The sequence below is a fragment of the Bison bison genome, unplaced genomic scaffold (genome assembly GCF_000754665.1).
Source record: "Bison bison bison isolate TAMUID 2011002044 unplaced genomic scaffold, Bison_UMD1.0 scf7180017864327, whole genome shotgun sequence".
Taxonomy (NCBI): Eukaryota; Metazoa; Chordata; class Mammalia; order Artiodactyla; family Bovidae; genus Bison; species Bison bison.
The window spans coordinates 5,708,980-5,727,617 of NW_011494899.1; the positions used below are offsets into that span (position 1 = coordinate 5,708,980).

The following is an 18,638-nucleotide window of genomic DNA, read 5'->3' on the forward strand; positions in this document are numbered from 1 at the left end:
TACAGCCTTGATGTACTCCTTTTCCTATTTGGAACCAGTCTGTTGTTCCATGTCCAGTTCTGACTGTTGCTTCCTGACCTGCATACAGGTTTCTCAAGAGGCAGGTCAGGTGGTCTGGTATTCCCATCTCTTGAAGAATTTTCCACAGTTTATTGTGATCCACACAGTCAAAGGCTTTGGCATAGTCCATAAAGCAGAAATAGATGTTTTTCTGGAACTCTCTTGCTTTTTTGATGATCCAGCGGATGTTGGCAATTTGATCTCTGGTTCCTCTGCCTTTTCTAAAACCAGCTTGAACATCAGGAAGTTCACGGTTCCCGTATTGCTGAAGCCTGGCCTGGAGAATTTTGAGCATTACTTTACTAGCATGTGAGATGAGGGCAATTGTGCGATAGTTGAGACAACATTAAGACATCAACTGGTGATCCAAAGACCCAGTTTTCCTGTAAGATGTCTTTAATATGGGAGTTATTATTAATGATCTTAGGAAGTAAAAGAGATTTTAAAGGGTTGGAAAGTTGGTGGGTTAATCTTCATTTCTTTCACTTGAGTGATGGCAATTACTGCAGTTTCCATGACTGAAGACCTATGATGTACTAGCCCTGGTGCTGGGTGCTTGGGCATTCAGTTGATCTAACCTCCACAACTGCCCTGCCAGGTATGCAACATCACCCTTATTGTACTGATGAGGAAAGTGAGGCTCAGAGAGGTTAAGTAACTGCCCAAGGTCACACAGCTGGTTAAGTTTCGAAAGTAGGAAGTGCTACAGTTTGAACCCATCTCAGTCTGAGCTTTTCTCCACTAAAGCCAAGCTGGCAGCTGGAGAGAATAGGCCTTTGTTTATGGAGAGGTTAGACATGGGTTGGGTCTGTCTGCAGGTAACAGGGTGGCACGCCTGCCTTGCGCCTACCTTGCCGTTCCATCACTGTATTCACAGGTGGCATGGATGTGACAGAACTGCACGTAGGGCCCACAGGCTGAGGTCTGCTTGTGGCAGAATCTCCCTGCAGAGCCGTTCCTGCAGCTCCCAGGAAGGCAGGCGCCGTCGCTGTCAATCCTGTTATCACACGTTCCGAAAATGCACGGACATGCTGAGGGAGAAGGAAAAGGGCCATTCAGGGCGTGGGGACAAGCTTAGCAGTGGGCACATGGGCCACAGAGGAAGTCCCCCATCTTCAACCCCCATCTCCTCACTCCTGTCAGGACAGACCTGGTGGCTGAGCCTGGGAAGACTCTGGGAGCATCTTTGTCCCTGTGCCAGGACAGCTTTCAGAGAGAAGAGCTCGACCTCGGTACTGCTGTGTATGTCTGCGTGTGCGGTGCAGTGGGAGGGGGAGTGTGATGAACGAAAGAGGCCAAGGAGCTCAATTTTCACCTACTTCCTGTTGGAGAGTTTAGTCTGACATTTTCTGCCTTCTCTTGAAGATGTTCTGGAGTAAACAGAAGTGATTTCTCCTGCCAGCACAGCCTCTGATGTGCGGCTTATGTATTGTTCTCCACTCTTTCATAGCAGACCAGTGCCACTCATGGCCAGTATTTGCACACTGACCTTGTTCTAGGCACTGAACCAGTCTTCAACCTGTACCCTCTCAATTACGGTGTTTCCCTGGTGGCTTAGGCAGTAAAAGAATCTGCCTGCAATGCAGGAGACCTGGGTTTGATCCCTGGGTCAGGAAGATCTCCTGGAGAAGGAAATGGCAACCTACTCCAGTATTCTTGCCTGGGAAATCCCATGGACAGAGAAGCCTGGTGGGCTACAATTCATGAGGTCACAAAGACATGACTTAGCAACCAAACCACTCTCATTCATAGTCACCAGCTTCAAGAGGTAGGTACTTTTACCATTCCCATGTTCAAAATGAGGAAACTGAGCCCAGAGAGGTGATTGTCTAATTTGCCTAACTTGCTGGTAGGTTCCCATGCAGGGACTTGAACTCAGACCTTCAAATTCCATTCCAGTTAGTGACCATGAGTCACTAACAGTAGATCAGTAAATCGACTGGCATTTCCACCTGCCTGTTATCATCTTAGCTGCTGATTTTGCTTTTGATTACAAATATTTAAAAATTGCTGCAAAAGCAGCAATTATCAGAGTCAGGCTCACACTCCAGAGATTCTCAAAGGCAGGTGGCAAGGATTTGGGGGTTTGAATATGATCAGAAATGAAGGAATCTGTGGTTTTGCCCCAGAAGGGACTGTGGGGAGAGGAATTAGTGTGGGGGCTTGGAGCCAGCATCCAGGAAAACGAAACATAGTGAGTGGGGGCTGGAAGAGATTTAAAACAAAAAAGACTTTCCATAAACTTTTATGAAAGTCAGGGCTTAGTTAGCAAGGAACAAGACCCCAGAAAGAAGAGGAAGCTCCCCAGTGTGAGGTGCTCCCCAGTGTGAGTCCCCAGTGTGACTCCCCAGGCAGTCACAAACCTGGACGAGAGGCTTTGGAGCAGGAAGCCTACCAGTCTTTTCCCAGCCTTAGCATCCTGCCTGCTAGCCTCATAAAAATGCCTCTATCAACAGGCTTTGGAATAAGCCCCTATTTTCTTTCCCCTCAGAAACCTTATTTGGCAAAAAGAGCATTGGACTAGGATCGGCAGCCCTGACTCTGCTGGGCTCTGGTGTCCCATCCCTCTTGAGAGGTAGCTGTGAAAATCAGATACAGTAAGAGAGGAGAGGGGCTGTGTGTTCTGTAACAGATGAGTGGAGTTAGCAGTGATAGTAGTAAGAACGGCTTCATTCACTGATTACTTGCTAGGTACGTGCTCTGGGCTATAGTCCTCAATTATGATCCAACTTAATCAGCCACCTACGAAGTGGGTACAGTATTGTCTCCGTTTTATAAATGGGGAAACTGAGCTTCAGTGAGAGACTCTTTCTAAGGTCTCAGATTTTTTTTTTACTGTGCCACGTGGCTGGTGGGAACTTAATTCTCTGACCAGGGATAGAACCTATGCCCTCAGCAGTGAAAGCACGGAGTCCTAAGCACTGGACTACCAGGGAATTCCCTTTAAGGTCATAGAGCCAGTAAGTTTCAGAATGGAGCTTTAACTTCATGTTGGTCTGATTCCACAGCAAGCTCTGAACTATTCATTTTTTTTCCCCATCAAGTTCTGATCTCAGCTTGGTGGTGGTGGTGGTGTAGTCACTAAGTTGTGTCCGACTCTTCTGAACCATGGACTATAGCCTGCCAGGCTTCTCTGTCCATGGGGTTTTCCAGGCAAGGTTACTGGAGTGGGTTGCCATTTCCTTCTCCAGGGGATCTTCCTGACTCAGGGATCAAACCCAGGTCTCCTGCATTGCTGGCAGATTCTTTACCGACTGAGCCACCAAGGAAGCCATTTTTTTCTCCCCAGCGAGTTCTAATCTTAGCTTAGATACACAGAGATGTATATTTTTATTTATATACTTATATATTCACATTGTATTATTTTTAAGAACAATGTATTTTCTAAGATTATATAGCTGTATATTTTTCAATACCTAGTATTGTAGAACTTTCTACATGTTCTCTGAGTTTCCTGACATTTATGTCACTGAACTTAGCATAACGGCAACAGTGCCAACAATAATAGATGATAAGAATAACAATAATAGATAAGAATAACAATAATAGATAAGAATAACAATAATAGATAATAATATTGGTAGTGCATACTAGGTGCCAGGCATTGTTCTCGGGCAAGTGTTTTCCATTTATAACTTGTACTAGCCTTATGAGGTAGTTACCGATATGACTCTCATTTTATAGATGAGGAAACGGAGGCCTAACTAACCCAAGGCCACACATTTAGCAAAGGGAGGAGCTGACGGAAGACGGCTGCTTGAAAGGTGGGGAGGCTGTGTGCTGCTAAGAAGTCCATGATCAGTTCAGGTACATGGGAAACCCTACATGACTGGTTTTTAAAGGTGCTCTTGGGTCAGTGGTGCTGACATCCCAGGGCACTTGTTAAGAGATGCAAATCCCCAGGGTACCACTCAGGCCTTCTATCTCAGAGCTCTGTGAGGGGGCTCAGCAATCTGGCACATGCTAGCATTTGGGACCCAAGGGCTTAAGAACTGCCCTGTGGTAGGGGCACCCACCAAGCCAAGGGGCACCCAACACCAGGATTGCACCGCAGAGCCGTGGGGACCCTGGCTAAGGAGCAGAAGGCAGCTCTGGAAACGACACTTACTTTTGTCACACCGAGGTCCGTATTTCCTGGGGTCTGAACAGAACTGGCACCGGGAGCCTCGGAAGCCATCCTGGCAAACACACGTCCCGTTGCCATCAAGGCCGTCAGTGCACTGGGAACAAAGACAGGGCCCCTGGCCGTCAGGACAACACACCTCCCACCCCCTGCCCCTGGCCAGGAGTCCCGGATGCTTGTTTCCTGACCTGCTTCTTTGACTCAGATTCAGTTCTGCTTGAAATGACTCTCTGGGAACCCTTGTGGAAAGTGGAGCCGTGGGTATTAGGTACAAAGCTAAGACAGTGACATATAGGAATCCCAAGCCAGGATTCAGAACTTTACAGGAAGTCATTTGAGGGGGGCCGGCCAGTCACAGCTGGAACCTCTACACAATGCTTAAGGGTCAGACTGATAAACCTCCAACCTTCAGAATGAAGGCCAGCCTTTCTCTGCAGATTCTCACGTGCTCAGCTATGTGACTCCAAATGGCAGTTTGTCCCTTCAGTGTGCGCGTTTTGCCCCCTAGCTCTTCAGCAATTTCAAGGTTAGATTTGTATTGATTGACATGCATCACAATAGGGCTTGTGGCCCCAAACAGATCTCCCAGCTACAGAGGTTAATTCGTAGCAGCTTCGCCCTATTACCCTCGCCTGTGTGGTGTCCCCCTTGGTGGTCAGGCAGTTTTCCTTCTCCTTGAAAGAGGCATATTTTTGACATGGATTTCTTATATGTGCAGATTCATAATTTCCCCAAATGAACCACAGCCTCTTTACCTTTGTTTGTTCAGCCCTGGCCTCCATGCTAGATGAGTCAGGTTCTGGCTCTTACACTTCATTAAGCCAGGTTTTGTAGATGGGCTAAAAAAGCATTCACTGAGCAGTTTTTCTTTTTTTTTTTTAAAGAATAACAAAATTTTGATCCTAAAAAATCTTGGAACATCAATACAGGCCAACAATTCTATCTCCCACAGGAGGAAAGTGGGGTCCATAAAGCCTTGCTGAGTTGTTCAAGGTCATGCCCTCAGCAGAAGGAAAGCGGGTCAGAAGGGACCTTGCCGGACACACTGCCCCCTGCCACTCCCCCAGGAAAGATTCCTTCTCCTGCAGACATCTTCTGTTCTTTTAGCAACTCATCTGTTTCTTTTGTTCCCTGGGAACCGTGACTGGCATTGAATCATTTCTTGGTTTAATGGTTTTAAGATTTCTTTTTTTTGACTTAACACAGGTCAGAAACATTACTTTGCTGGCAAAGGTCTGTCTAGTCAAAGCTATGGTGTTTCCAGTAGTCATGTATGGATGTGAGAGTTAGACCATAAAGAAAGCTGAGTGCCAAAGAATTGATGTTTTTGGACTGTGGTTTTGGAGAAGACTCTTGAGAGTCCCTTGGACTGCAAGGAGGTGAAACCCGTTAATCCTAAAGGAAATCAATCCTGAATATTCACTGGAAGGATTGATAGTGAAGCTGAAGCTCCAATACTTTGGCCACCTAATGCAAAGAGCCGACTCATTAGAAAAGACCCTGATGCTGGCAAAGATTGAGGGCAGGAGCAGAAGGGGACGACAGAGGATGTGATGGTTGGTTGGCATCACAGACTCAATGGACATGAGTTTGAGCAAACTCTGGGAGATAGCGAAGGACAGGGAAGCCTGGCGTGCTTCAGTCCATGGCGTTGAAAAGAGTCCGATGAACAACTGAACAACAACAACACAGGTCAACCTCAGCCTTTGTGAAAAAATAAGCCTCAGCCCTCATCACCTGCCCGTTCCCGGAGCACGGATTCGAGAAGCCTCCTGGGCACTGGTTGCAGTCTGGCCCGTAGAAGCCTTTGCAGCATTTTGGAATCTGAAAAACAAAATGCATGTTGCCTTTTTGAATCCAAAGCAGAGTGCCAGTTCCTCAAAGGAAATTCATTTTATTCATTTTCATTTCAATTACAATCACAAACACTATCGGCCTCCTCCCCTCCCCAGGAGAATGCCTTTTTCTCAGGTGGATGACAGCGTGGCTTGTGCTCAGCCATCAGTTCACCGTGAACCTCCTGAGGGCTGCCCCTGGCTGCCTGCCCGGCTCTGGCACCGTACGAGCAAGAGAGACACGGGCTTGTGCTCATGGAGCCTGTGTTCCAGCTAGTCAGGGAAGACACAAATAATAAATTAAAAAAAAGATTTGAGAGAGTGGTATGTGCTGGGAAAATGAAGTGCTGTTATCAAGTGGTGGCTGCGGACACAGGTGTGGGGACACTGGGGGGCCACTGTGGATTGGGCGGTGACAGAGGAAGCGATGGTGGAATGGAGACTTGAGAGATGAGTCAGCCCCGAGAAAACCTGGAAAAGCATTCTGAGGGAGGAACTAGCAAAGGCACACATGCTGAGGTGGGAATGAGGTGAGAGCCATGCCAGGGGCACTGCTGAGTGTGCACCAGGTAGGGGAGTGTCAGGGGTGTGGGCTCTGTATTAAGAGCCATAGGAACCATGGGATGGATGCAAAGATGCAGGGAACTCTGTTCAAAGCTTCCTTTGCAGGAAAATGTGGTCAAGCTCCCACTGGCAACCTCTGATTCACAGACCCTGGGGCCTAAGAACTGCCCAGCCTGCTGGCTTCTGTATGGGCCTTGGTGGCCTGGATGAGGTCCTTGGCCACACACACACGCCTCACCTTCACGGTGGCATTACAGTATCTGGCACATCCATTCTTCGGGCTCCTGATTCGGCCGGTGTAGATACACTTGTGAACAAAGAGTGTCTGGAAGAAAGTCAAGAAGAAAAAGCATTGCAGTCTGCATTTTGAGGTCATCTGGACATCACTTGGCTTCTCTATACACTAGATGATGTATTTCCTCCAGTTTACCATCGATGCCAGCATAGAGCACTAAAGTACACAGCTCACACGGGTCCAGGCAGAACTCAGTCACCTGTTAGGAGAATACAGGCCAGGGTTTGCATGGTGACCTGGGGCATAGGTACCTTTTGTCCCCTCTTGTGTCCTGGCAGACATTGCTGATCGATCTGGGAACATGTTCCTGTGCATCGTGGGTGTGGTTTAGCCCTCCTTCCAATTAATAACCAGCTCTAACCTCCTCCTGGACAAAGGAGCCTGAAGGGCTACCGTCCACAGGGTTGCAAAGAGTCAGACATGACTGAAGCAGCTTAGCGCACACACACAAAACCTCCTATTCAGAAATTCTGGAGCTATTAGAGATTTCCATCCTAGTTTGTACAAAGATCTACCAAACAAAACAGTGCAGTCTGTGGATTATAGGGGCGATTTCCTACCATTCTCTAACCTCTGATACCCACTCAGAATGACTGAGAACTACCATTTATTGAGAACCTCCTAGGGCCAGACACACTGCCCATAGGAGATCATCATTATTTAACTGTGTGGCTATTTCTCATCCCTTTTCTTAATAGATGAGGCAACTGAGGCCTGGACTGGTTAAATCTTCTTTCTAGGAAACACTACTGGTAAGTGGTAAGTCGAGAGAATGGGTCTTACCACCTACTAACTTTAGGATCTCAGAGGCAAGTCATACTGCCTCCTGGGCCTCAAGCTGCCTAATCTGTGAAATGGGACAAAAGTGCTGATCTCAACTTTAATCCTGAGCATTTAATCTGTGGCTCAAATTTTATGTTAGATAAAAACTAGTATCGAGGTACTCCTCATCTTAGTCTCTTACACAGGAAGAGAGCAATGAAAACTTCCACAGTCAGTAAAATCCTAAAATCTTAGATGTCTGGAGGAATTCTGAGGTCACTGAGGAAGAAGTACTCAACTCTCTTCTTTGGCTGTCAGGATACTTAGCCAAATACAGACCACAGGAGCCTGGGAGGGGCAGTTTGGGGCTCTCTGGGCTCTGACCCATGCATCTCATTTCTTCCTTTCCTCTCCTGCTTCTCTTTCCTTGGGCAGAGGCAATGTAGACTCATGGTCTGTGCCCACCAGCTGTGTGACCTTGTGCGAGGGCTGTTAAGTCTCCTCGCCTTAGTTCTCAGGTTATACACTGGTATGATAAGGTGCCTCTCTTGCAGGCTTGCTGCACAGAGCATTTAGAACAGTGTCTGGCACACAGCAATCACTGGGATGCCAGTCACCACAGTCTCCTCTTCCCCCCTCCCTCTCCACAACCACTGGTTGACAGCATCCTGCAGGACGCAGGGGCGCCAGCTTCATGGAGCAAATATCTGAACATTTATGCCTATTTTAGTGTGTGTGTGTTTGTTTCTTTATGAAGTGCTCCAAAGTAGGATTGTGTAAACTCATCACTCTCTTTAGCCATCTATTCTAGTGTGGGATGAACTCTCTAGTTGGGAAGGTCTTTCTTAGGACAAACTTAGAGGCAGGAATTTCTGTCATCAATTTTATCTTCAAATGTGTTGCTTTTACAACCAGTAGAGTACTTACCTGGCCTATGAATTATGGATCGTTGTACCATGGTCTGTTTTCCTTTTTAGATTAGAACTTCTCAGGACAAAAACGAAACAATATCTTATTCATCATTATGCCCCCTGGTGTAGCTATAGTTGTTGTTTTAGTTGCTAGGTTGTGCCTTTAGGACCCCATGGGCTGTAGTTCACCAGTCTCCCCATCCATGGGATTTCCCAAGCAAGAATACTGGACCGGGTTGCCATTTCCTTCTCCAGGAGATCCTCCTGACAGGAATCAAACCTGGGACTCCTGCATTGCATGCAGATTCTTTACCACTTAGCTGCCAGGTAAGCTCTTATGCTCCTTAACCCACTCTATATTCCTCAGTAGACATGGTGTGGAATTCAATGAAGCATCACAAGGTTTTGATGGTTCTAGTGTCATTTTCTTGATATTTCATTTGTTTCTTTCCAGAAAGATGCCTGGGAAGAGCAGACACCAGTGAAGTGTAGCAGAACATGCCCCCTCCAAATGTGCCATATGGATTATTTTGAGCTAAAGGCACTTGAAAATAGCAGATACAAAAAACTTGTACACAAGTTTAAGACATATAACATAGTGATAATGACTTGATATAGGTATATATTGTGAAATATATTTCACATTTTAGTTACTTTTCCACAGTTACCTATCTTTGTTCAACCTACTCTATAAACACTTGGGTTTTGCTATTTCTCTGGGTCTTCATTCTCCTATGGAAGCTCCTGTGTTCAGTTGCTAAGTCATGTCCAACTCTTTGCGACTCCATGGACTGTAGCCCACCAGGCTCAGACTCTGTCCATGGGATTTCCTAGGCAAGAATACTGGAGTGGGTTGTCATTTCCTTCTCCAATGGAAACTCCTATGTACATGTGAAATGCTGGGCTAGATGGAGCACAAGCTGGAATCAAGATTGCCAGGAGAAATATCAATAACCTCAGATACACAGATGACACTACCCTTACAGCAGAAAGCGAAGAAGAACTAAAGAGCCTCTTAATGAAACTGAAAGAGAAAAGTGAAAAAGTTGGCTTAAAACTCAACATTCAGAAAACGAAGACATGGCACCTGGTCCTATCACTTCATGGCAAATAGACAGGGAAACAGTGGAAACAGTGACAGATTTTATTTTTTGGGCTCCAAAATCACTGTAGATGGTGACTGCAGCCATGATATTAAAAGACATTTGCTCCTTGGAAGAAAAGTTATGACCAACATAGACAGCATATTAAAAAGCAGAGACATTACTTTGCCGACAAAGGACCATTTAGTCAAAACTATGGTTTTTCCAGTGGTCATGTATGGATGTGAGAGTTGGACTATAAAGAAAGCTGAGTGCCGAGGAATTGATGCTTTTGAACTGTGGTGTTGGAGAAGACTCAAGAGTCCCTTGGACTGCAAGGAGATCCAAGCAGTCCATCCTAAAGGAGATTAGTCCGGAATATTCATTGGAAGGACTGATGCTGAAGCTGAAACTCCAATACTTTGGCCACCTAATGTGAAGAACTGACTCACATGAAAAGACCCTGATGCTGGGAAAGATTGAGGGCAGGAGGAGAAGGGGATGACAGAGGATGAGATGGTTGGATGGCACTACGGACTCAATGGACATAAGTTTGAGCAAGCTCCAGGAGTTGGTGTTGGACAGGGAGGCCTGGCGTGCTGCAGTCCATGGGGTCACAAAGAATTGGACACAACTGAGTCACTCAACTGATGTATGTGTAAAAAAAAAATTGTGCTTTTCTCCTGTTAATTTATCTTATGTCAACTTAATTTGCAGGCCCAGCCAGGGTCTTGCAGACCTCAAGAGGGTGGAGGTAAAGTTTTGTCTCTCTTAAACAAACAATGGATTTTATTTAAGAGGAAGATTAGAGAGGGAATGTTTACTGAGTGGCTATTTGATCCAGGCATTGCACTTGGGTTTTTATCTATGCTAATCCTGCTTCTGCTGTGGATGTTGCTATTATTACTACTCACAGATAAGAAAATTAGAGTAAAAATGTGAAGCAACTTACCTTGGATAAGTGAGCAAGAACTCAAATACAGATCTGTGAGCTATCTTTCTACCATCCCCCCAGACAGAGCAGGCTAAGAGCCAATCCTAGTTGGAATGATTATCTTTTAAGAGGGAAGGTGGGAAGGATGAGAAATCACACCCATGGGGTTGCTGGGGTGATGTGTGCTTCTCTGAAGCTGTCACACTCACTGTGGGCTCGGAGTCGGCCGGACATTTGCTCCGGTAAACCAGGGAACAGCTCACACATGTGCCCTGGAAGGAAGGACAGGGGTCAGTGCAGGGGTCCCTATAAGAAGCAGCAGCAGGCCACTGCATCTGGCCTTATGTCTCCTTATGCCCCTTAGAAAGGTGGTCCCACTAGCATCCCACTCTTGGCCCCTCTCCTTGCCCCTACTGCCTCCTCCCTAGAGAGAACGAGTGATGTCAACTCCAGAGAGGTTTGGGAGAAGTAACTAGGTCTGCTCAGAGGAGCCCCTTCCTCATCCTCTTTCAGGTTCAGACTGTCTGCAGGCCTCAGGCTTCTGGTCAACCCTCAGCCATGTAGGGAGGCCCCTGTCCCTGAGGGGACACTGCAGTTGCCCACCTGTTCCAAGGACAAAGCATTAGCATTGACTACACACTCAAGTCCCTCTGACTTTCGCTACTGGGTTCTTTGCTTCAGCAGGTCAACCTTGGGCTTCCTCACCAGTTTCCAGTTGGTCTGGGTGAGGGGCCAGCAGGATATCGGTGGGTAGGAGGAAGACAGGGTCAAGGTATCTCTGTGCCATCCCTCCAGCTCCTGGTGGACACCTCTTCTTCCCTTTGCCCTGCTCCCAGTGGCCGCAGGTGATTCCCCCTCCTACCCACCCTTGATCCTCTGTTGTATTGGTTTCCTGCCACTGCTTCTCCTTGGGTGGCCCAGCATCACTTGCTTGTTTCCTCAGCCCTGCCCACCCCTCTGTCACAGATTCTTAATTAAAGTCTCTTCATTTGAACCACTGGGATAAATTCTGTATCTGGCAGGGATCTTAACTGGTATAGAGAGTTATTAATTAAACCTCTAAATCTAAGTATACATGCCCAAAGGCAGCTATGGGTTCTGAAAACAGATTTCTAGAAGGGACTAGCTATGCCTACTGTTTACTAGCCCTCAATACCTTCTAGAGAATTCACTGCTACTTTTAATAGATCTAATCAGAACAACCCTAAACCAGAGCACATTGGTTTGATTTAAATCCAGATAAAACAGTAAAAGAAGACTTCATTCTAAGGCAGCTATGGGGAAGCTCTTCTTATTTAACTAAAATTCTTTGGGTTGTGGCTCAAGCCCACATCTTGATTCTTTTTTGGGGGGAAATGGAGAATAAGCTCTTGAACAATTTGCAGGAAAGACTCGATGGGAGTCAACAGTTAGACTTGTTTAGAGCTCTCCCACCCTGAGCAGCTGTTGTTCAAGTTCAGGGAAGGAAGTCTGTGGAAGACAAGGGCAGCTGTGACTCCCCGCCTTGTTGTGGGGTGGCTCTGGTCCAGGTTGTTCAAAAGCTTGTTGAAATTTAGTTGTTCTGATTAAAACCAGCTGAGCCAAAAAGTTGCAATGGAAATAGGAAACCCTGATTTTGGACTTCGGGCTTCCAGAACTGTTTAGAGAATAAATTTTTGTTACTTTGAGTCACTTGTTTTGTGGTAACTTGTTGTGGCAGCTTTAGAAAATGAATATACCAGGGTAGCAACGGTTAGTGTGGAAATTCCCCCAGGAATTTTGGTTTGTGTTCAATGAAATAGGACCTCAGGTCCCGCTGCCTCTTCATGAAGACAGAAAATCCTTTAGAACAAGGCTCCCGTGTGAGACTCTCCCTGTCAGTTCCCTCAGAATCAGGAGGACGGAATGGTCTGCTCTGTGAGGGCTCTTTAGGGTTCCCTTATTGAGTTCCCTAGTTTCCTTACCAGTCTCATCTCCCTCTTTGTTTCATCACATCGATGGGGCAGGATTGGGATGATGGAGGGAGGTATGAGGACTCCAGTCAGCGTGTAAATCCGGCCGTTTTTGGCAGCGACCTCCATTTCTTCCAGTGCCACACCATTTGCCAGAATCTGTCCCTGGAGAGAAACAACACCATCTTTCATCTTTCTGCCTGAGGAGCGCTGGTGGCCCCCAGGCAGATCTGAATGGTGGCAGCTTCCTGAAAGAGCCTTCAACTTCACTTAACTTTCTGCTGAGGGGAGGATTGTGGTTAGAAGGGCTTGGCTGACAGGGAGAGATGAATCTGTTGAATGAATTCTCAACTGATTCTAAGCAAGGATGTCCTTGCAGAAATGGTCCTTGCCGGCACTGGACTGGGGAGGAGGTATAACTATTTGAGTTCTGTGATATATTTGCTATGAGACCTTGGGCAAACTGTTTTACCCCCATGGTGAAATGGAGATCCATTTGTTCAGATACATTGGAGCAACTCTACTTTGGGGTCTCAGGAGATATCAGTGAACAAACTCTGACAAGTTCCTGCTTATGTTGTAGGCGAGGGAGCAGAAAATGAACAAATTGGCAAAGAATTCTGATCTCTACTTTCCTTCCAAATCTCACTGGGTGATACTAATGGCAACACCATCCTTCTGGTGGCTCCAGTCAGAAGCTCAGGAAACATCTCTGGCTTCCTCTTTCCTCATCCCTCATTGGATCCCTCAGCAAATTCTGCTGGTCTCCTTCAAAACACCTTCGGAATTCAACCACTCCTTAGCAGGTCTCAGCTACCACTCTGCTCTCAGTTACCATTATTCCTTCTATTTAACTAAAACACTTTGACACAAATTCTACAGGTTATTTTCTACTTACAGTTATTAGAAAATAATGACTCCGCTCCCCAGGTTGTGTAATACATCCTTAAGCCTGTCTTTTGCCCAGTAATGTGTACCTCTAATTTTGCCCCTTTCCCTGTCTCCCCGCTCATCACTGCCCCTCTTCTCTGAGTTATTACATTCCCTCCTAAATAGTCTCCCCGGATGTATGTCCGATCATATCATTCCACAGCTCAAAATCCTCTAGTGGCTTTTTATCTCTTTTAAACTAAGAGCCTTCATCCTTGCCCTGAGTTTTTAGGCCACGTGTGACCTGACCGCACCTCTCCTTCTCCCTCTTACCGCCTGGACCTCCTCCGACCTCACTCCTCCTGTCCCTCTGTTCTGGCCCCGAGGACCTTGCTGTTCCTTGATCAGGCCGGCACGCTCCTTGCTTTGCACTTTTGCACTCTCTGTTTCCTCTCTCTGGAATATTCTTCCCCCAGGTACTCACAGTGCCTATTCCTTCATTTCCATCAGGTCTTTGCTCACATGTTTTCTTGTCCATGAGGATTTCTTAGACACTGTATCTAAAATGTCAGCCCCATTCCCACTTTCTATTTCCCATCTTTGCTTTGCTGTTTTTTTTTTAACTTAACACTTACTACTCTGATATACGATATATTTAATTTGCTTATGATCTATCATCTTATTTACCAGAATGAAAGTCCCATGCAACCAGGGACTTTTATCTGTTTGTTCCAAACTTGAGGGCATGGCACATTCTTGGCACCCAACAGAAACTTGTTGAAAGGTTGAAGGGGCATCACCATCACCATCCATAGTGAACCAACAGGAGACATAATCTCTCTGCTGCCAGATTTCTGCTAATATTACAACCCTGAGAAGTTAGCTGAATAACACTGCCTTCTTTGAGGTTCTTACATAAGTCATGTTCCCTCCCACCTCAGGACCTTTGCACCTGCTTTGCCTTCTGCCTGGAACTTGCTCCTACTCATCCTTTGAAGCATCATCTCCTGACTGAGGACTTCTAGAACCCCGGATCTGCTGTCTACTCCTGTTGCTGCTTCTGCTGCTCCAGAGCCCTCTTAACTTCCTCATGGGAGCCCTGTTATAATTGTAGCTAAATAACTAACTGGTCACTAATTAGTTGCTTAAGGGTTGTTTTCCTTGCTGGAATGTAGGCCTATCTTTTCCACATCTTTATCCTTGGCTTCTAGTTTAGACTCACACACTTGGAGTTGCTCAGCAGATATTTGCGGAAAGCCATAATGAATGAATGAAGCAATCACAAAGAGCCAAAGCCTGTGAATTAGTGTTGAGGTAGGATAACCCGATGGACAGCCATAAGCAGAGGAAAAAACACATGTGAGCAATGACACCAGAGACAGAGTTTTTCACTTACGTTGTTGGTCGTGTTAAATCTTATGATCTGGTTGGCCATGCTCCTGATGTGAGGGGTCGAAATGAGTGTGGCCACTTCCAGCTGCAAGAACAAGAGAACAATAGAGATACTGAGAGCAGTACCCAGAGTCTTCACTGGAAAAAATAACTTGAAAGTTTATGAAATAAGTAATGGGAGCTTTCTGCAATGGGTTTGGAAGAGTTCTTAGATGACAGGTTCATTATTCACATAAGCATGCACTCAGAGCTAAGATAATAAATAATTGTCCCACATTCTCTAGCATTAAAATATTGAAATTTAAGACCAGATATCTTGAAAACAGGGGGAAAAATAGGGCAGGAAAGGAGGGCCAACCTGAGTAAATGGGACAATGTGGTATCTGATGAGTTCCAGAAGCTTCCGAGATCCCTGCAAAGGAATCAAAATACTTCATTAAGTCATTGAGGAAAACACAGATTTCCCTCTCTTGTGTAAAATTTCTCAAGTGACTCTGGTCACTTGGTTAATAAAAATAAATGACCCATAATCTTTCTTGGGAAACCCAGGGTGAGAAAAACCCATCCCCCAAATAACTAACATTTTTACTTTGTGACAGGCAGGGGCTGTTCCCATAATATTATGTGCACCTCTCATTTAGTCCTCCCAACAGCCTTGTGAGGTGGGGATGCTACTGACTCATTTTATGTGTGATAAGACTGAGTTTTAAAGCCACGTCCAAGGTTGCAAAGCTATTTATAACTTAGACTATAAGCCTGAGAAGTAACTCAAGGTCCCAGTTACTCTGCTCCATCACCTCTCTCAATGTCTAAGGCTACCTTCTAGATTTTCTAAGACAGCCTCAGTTTGTGATTCTGTTTCACTCACTCCATAAATAACTGTGGGCTCATCAGGCCATGTACTGTTTATTTAGGAACATACAGTCCTGTTAGGAATGTGTGACCAGGACTCTTTCTTCTGTGTTCTTATGAAACATGTTCATCTCACCTTCAAGGCCCTTTCCAAGGTTTCTCATGCTTCAGAAAATAGAAAGAGTCTTGGGACTCTAAGCAGGATGAGCAGTCCCTAGAGGGGTGCCCTGGAGACAGTGGACAGAATTAAGGCGCACAGGGGCCACTCTCTGGGGGAAGAAGGCAGTGGCAGTCGACTACAGCATGACTGTAATCTCCCAGCTGAGTCAGACCCAGGGGTTACAAGCTTCGAAGCCCTGAATTCTGCTACTTCAGTGGCACAGCCATAGCTACTGTGTCTTAGAAAGGTAAAGGATCACAAATCGAGATCATAATAACCTCCAAGAGGCTGACCTGCTAGGGACATGTTTCAACAGTGTGAGGTCCCAGGCAGAAAGAAAGCCCTGCTGAACCCAAGTTCCATTCACCCAGATTCTCTGCACTTCCCCTTGGCCCCTATGTCAGGGGAATTACCTGTAAGCAGAGGGACCACATATCCTCGTTTGTCTAGAACAACCCTGGTTTACAGCGATCATCCTGGCAGCCCCATTTACTCTCAAAATTGTCCTGGTGTGAACACTTGGAAGGCCACCATATCTATAGGTCAACAGCATTAAGCACAGGGCAGGGTGAGGGTAAGAATGTTGAAATTGACCACCAGCTGGCCAGCCCTGGAAGTGACGGTTTCTGTAACCCTGGTTCTGTTACCATAAGACCTTGAGCAAATCACTTAGCCTCTGCATCTTAACTTTCCCTGACAACTACTTTATGGAACCTAGCAGTGAGGACTTGCAGGCAGAAGAAATGCCAACACAAGCTTGAATGCTCAGTGGCAGAAAGGGTAGGGAAAAGTGGGGACCCTTGAAAATACCAGACCAAAGTAGACTTCAGACTCCCAGAGGGCAGGAACTGGGTCTGTCTGGCTTATTAATCACTGCGTCCCCAGTCAGCACAGCAGGACCTGCATAAACATCTGTGCCAGCAAGTTATTAAAGGGAGGAGGGAAGAGGTCCTGAGAAGGTCGCTGAGCTGGGCCTTGGGAATCTGAGTTTAGTCCTGGTTCTTCTTCTGTGTGACCCTGAGCAAGCATCTCACTCCTCTAGACTGCAAAATAACAGGGTTGGTTTGGACCCCTTCCAGCCCTCTATTTTATAGGAAAGACTTTATCAGCTGGATTATCCACTTCTAAAGCCTCAAGACTTAATTAGCATCGGACCCATTCTATAGGCAACTGGAGAATGAAAGGGACAAAGAGTTGATCAGCATCACTCCACTATTGTCTGAACCTGCCACTTATCTGGCTGGGGGCCATTATCCAGCCAGACTTTAGTCCAGATGGCTTAGATCCACAGGATTCGCTTACAGGTGATGCTGTCGGAGAGCTTGTTGGTGCAATGCATTCTTTCCTTTATGTGGACATTCACTTCCTACTTGCTGTTTTAGGTGAAAACAAACAAACCACAAAACTGAGTTGTTTGGTGCCAGAGACAGAAAGGGAGAGTTTTTCTACCAAATAGTGACTACGACCTTGAACTCTGTAAATTCACCTCTTTTTGTCCCATTTTGCTCACAAGGTCTTTGTGAATTGGCAGGGGCTGGTCTCTTGCTCCCTTTGCTTTTATTTCTATCTAGTTCAGTGATGAAGTCATACGCTGGGGCTTGTGATCAGTAGCTATGGTCTCTGCAGGGATCAGATAGTTCAGGACTGAAATTTTGCTTCAAGGAGAAGCAGAAAGATAACTGGGAAGGAAACAAGGCATTCCCAAAGCAGAACTGGAAAACATCCTTCTAATGAAACCAGTCTACCTTTCATTTCATTGGCCTAACTGATGGGGAGCTTATTGTCTCTAGCTGAGGCTCCTCTCTGAAGTTAAAACTGAAAGATGTCATTAAGATTCATGGAGAAAGAGGGAGCTTCCTATAGGTTGAGGAATCTTGACCCACATTGGCTCTGGACCAGAGAAAGTGGTAGAAAAGATGATTCTATTCCTCACCTAGAAATTGGAAGTGGGAAAACAATTTGAGACTCAGGATTGAGAGACTTGAAGTTATATGTTCTTTGTGAGAAGTAAGATATTGCCTTTGAGAGAAATGAGATTGAGAGCCAGGAGCAGTGCTGTGCTGTTAAATCCATTCTATAAGGAAAAAATAAGCCCTGATTTATAGTACTGGCCAGTTTCCATGGTGTCAATATTCCTACCAGGGACTGAGTTCAAGCTACTGATGTGATTTCACTGAGTGGAGCTGGGAAGTTGTTGTTGTTGCTCAGTCGCTAAGTCGTGTCTGACTGCAGCACACCAGGCCACCCTGTCCTTCACCATCTCCCGGAGCTTGCTCAAACTCATGTCCATTGAGTCAGTGATACCATCCAGTCATCTCACCCTGTCACCCCCTTCTCCTACTGCCCTCAATCTTGCCCAGCATCAGGGTCTTTTCCAATGAGTCAGCCCTCTGACTCAGGTGGTCAAAGTAGTGGAGCTTCAGCTTCAGCATCAGTCCTTCCAATGAATATTCAGGACTGATTTCCTTTAGGATGGACTGTTTGATCTCCATGTTGTCCAAGGGACTCTGAAGAGTCTTCTCCAGTACCACAGTTTGAGAGCATCAATTCTTTGATGCTCAACCTTCTTTATGGTCCAACTCTCACACTGGTACATGACTACTGGAAAACCAAAGCTTTGACTACACAGATCTTTGTCGGCAAAGTGATGTCTTTGCTTTTTAATATGTTGTCTAGGTTTGTCTAGGAGATGGGAAGAGTTACATTCTATTCTCGAGAGCCTGAGTGAGGCAGCCCCAGTCACTGCTGGAAGGAGTTACAAAAAGAGAAGCTTCTCGAACAAAAGTGCTTGACAGAAAAGCAGCAAGGGTGACTTTTTCTATTCTAGCTAAAAGGTTTTAATTTTAAGTTCACCTGATTTGGTTTCT

The 18,638-nt window shown here is 45.9% G+C and overlaps 1 protein-coding gene across 1 annotated transcript in view; it reads right to left on the reverse strand.

Moving 5' to 3' along the window:
* The window catches only part of STAB2 (stabilin 2), a 169,621-nt gene that overhangs the window by 101,542 nt on the left and 49,441 nt on the right, over positions 1–18,638 (reverse strand). Inside the window, exons 16-23 of the mRNA XM_010853421.1 lie at positions 15,118–15,171; positions 14,764–14,844; positions 12,510–12,662; positions 10,776–10,838; positions 6,821–6,907; positions 5,921–6,007; positions 4,169–4,280; positions 911–1,091 (exon numbers count right to left, since the gene is read on the reverse strand). Of these exons, the coding sequence (XP_010851723.1) occupies positions 911–1,091; positions 4,169–4,280; positions 5,921–6,007; positions 6,821–6,907; positions 10,776–10,838; positions 12,510–12,662; positions 14,764–14,844; positions 15,118–15,171 (818 nt within the window). The remainder of the gene's footprint in view (positions 1–910; positions 1,092–4,168; positions 4,281–5,920; positions 6,008–6,820; positions 6,908–10,775; positions 10,839–12,509; positions 12,663–14,763; positions 14,845–15,117; positions 15,172–18,638) is intronic.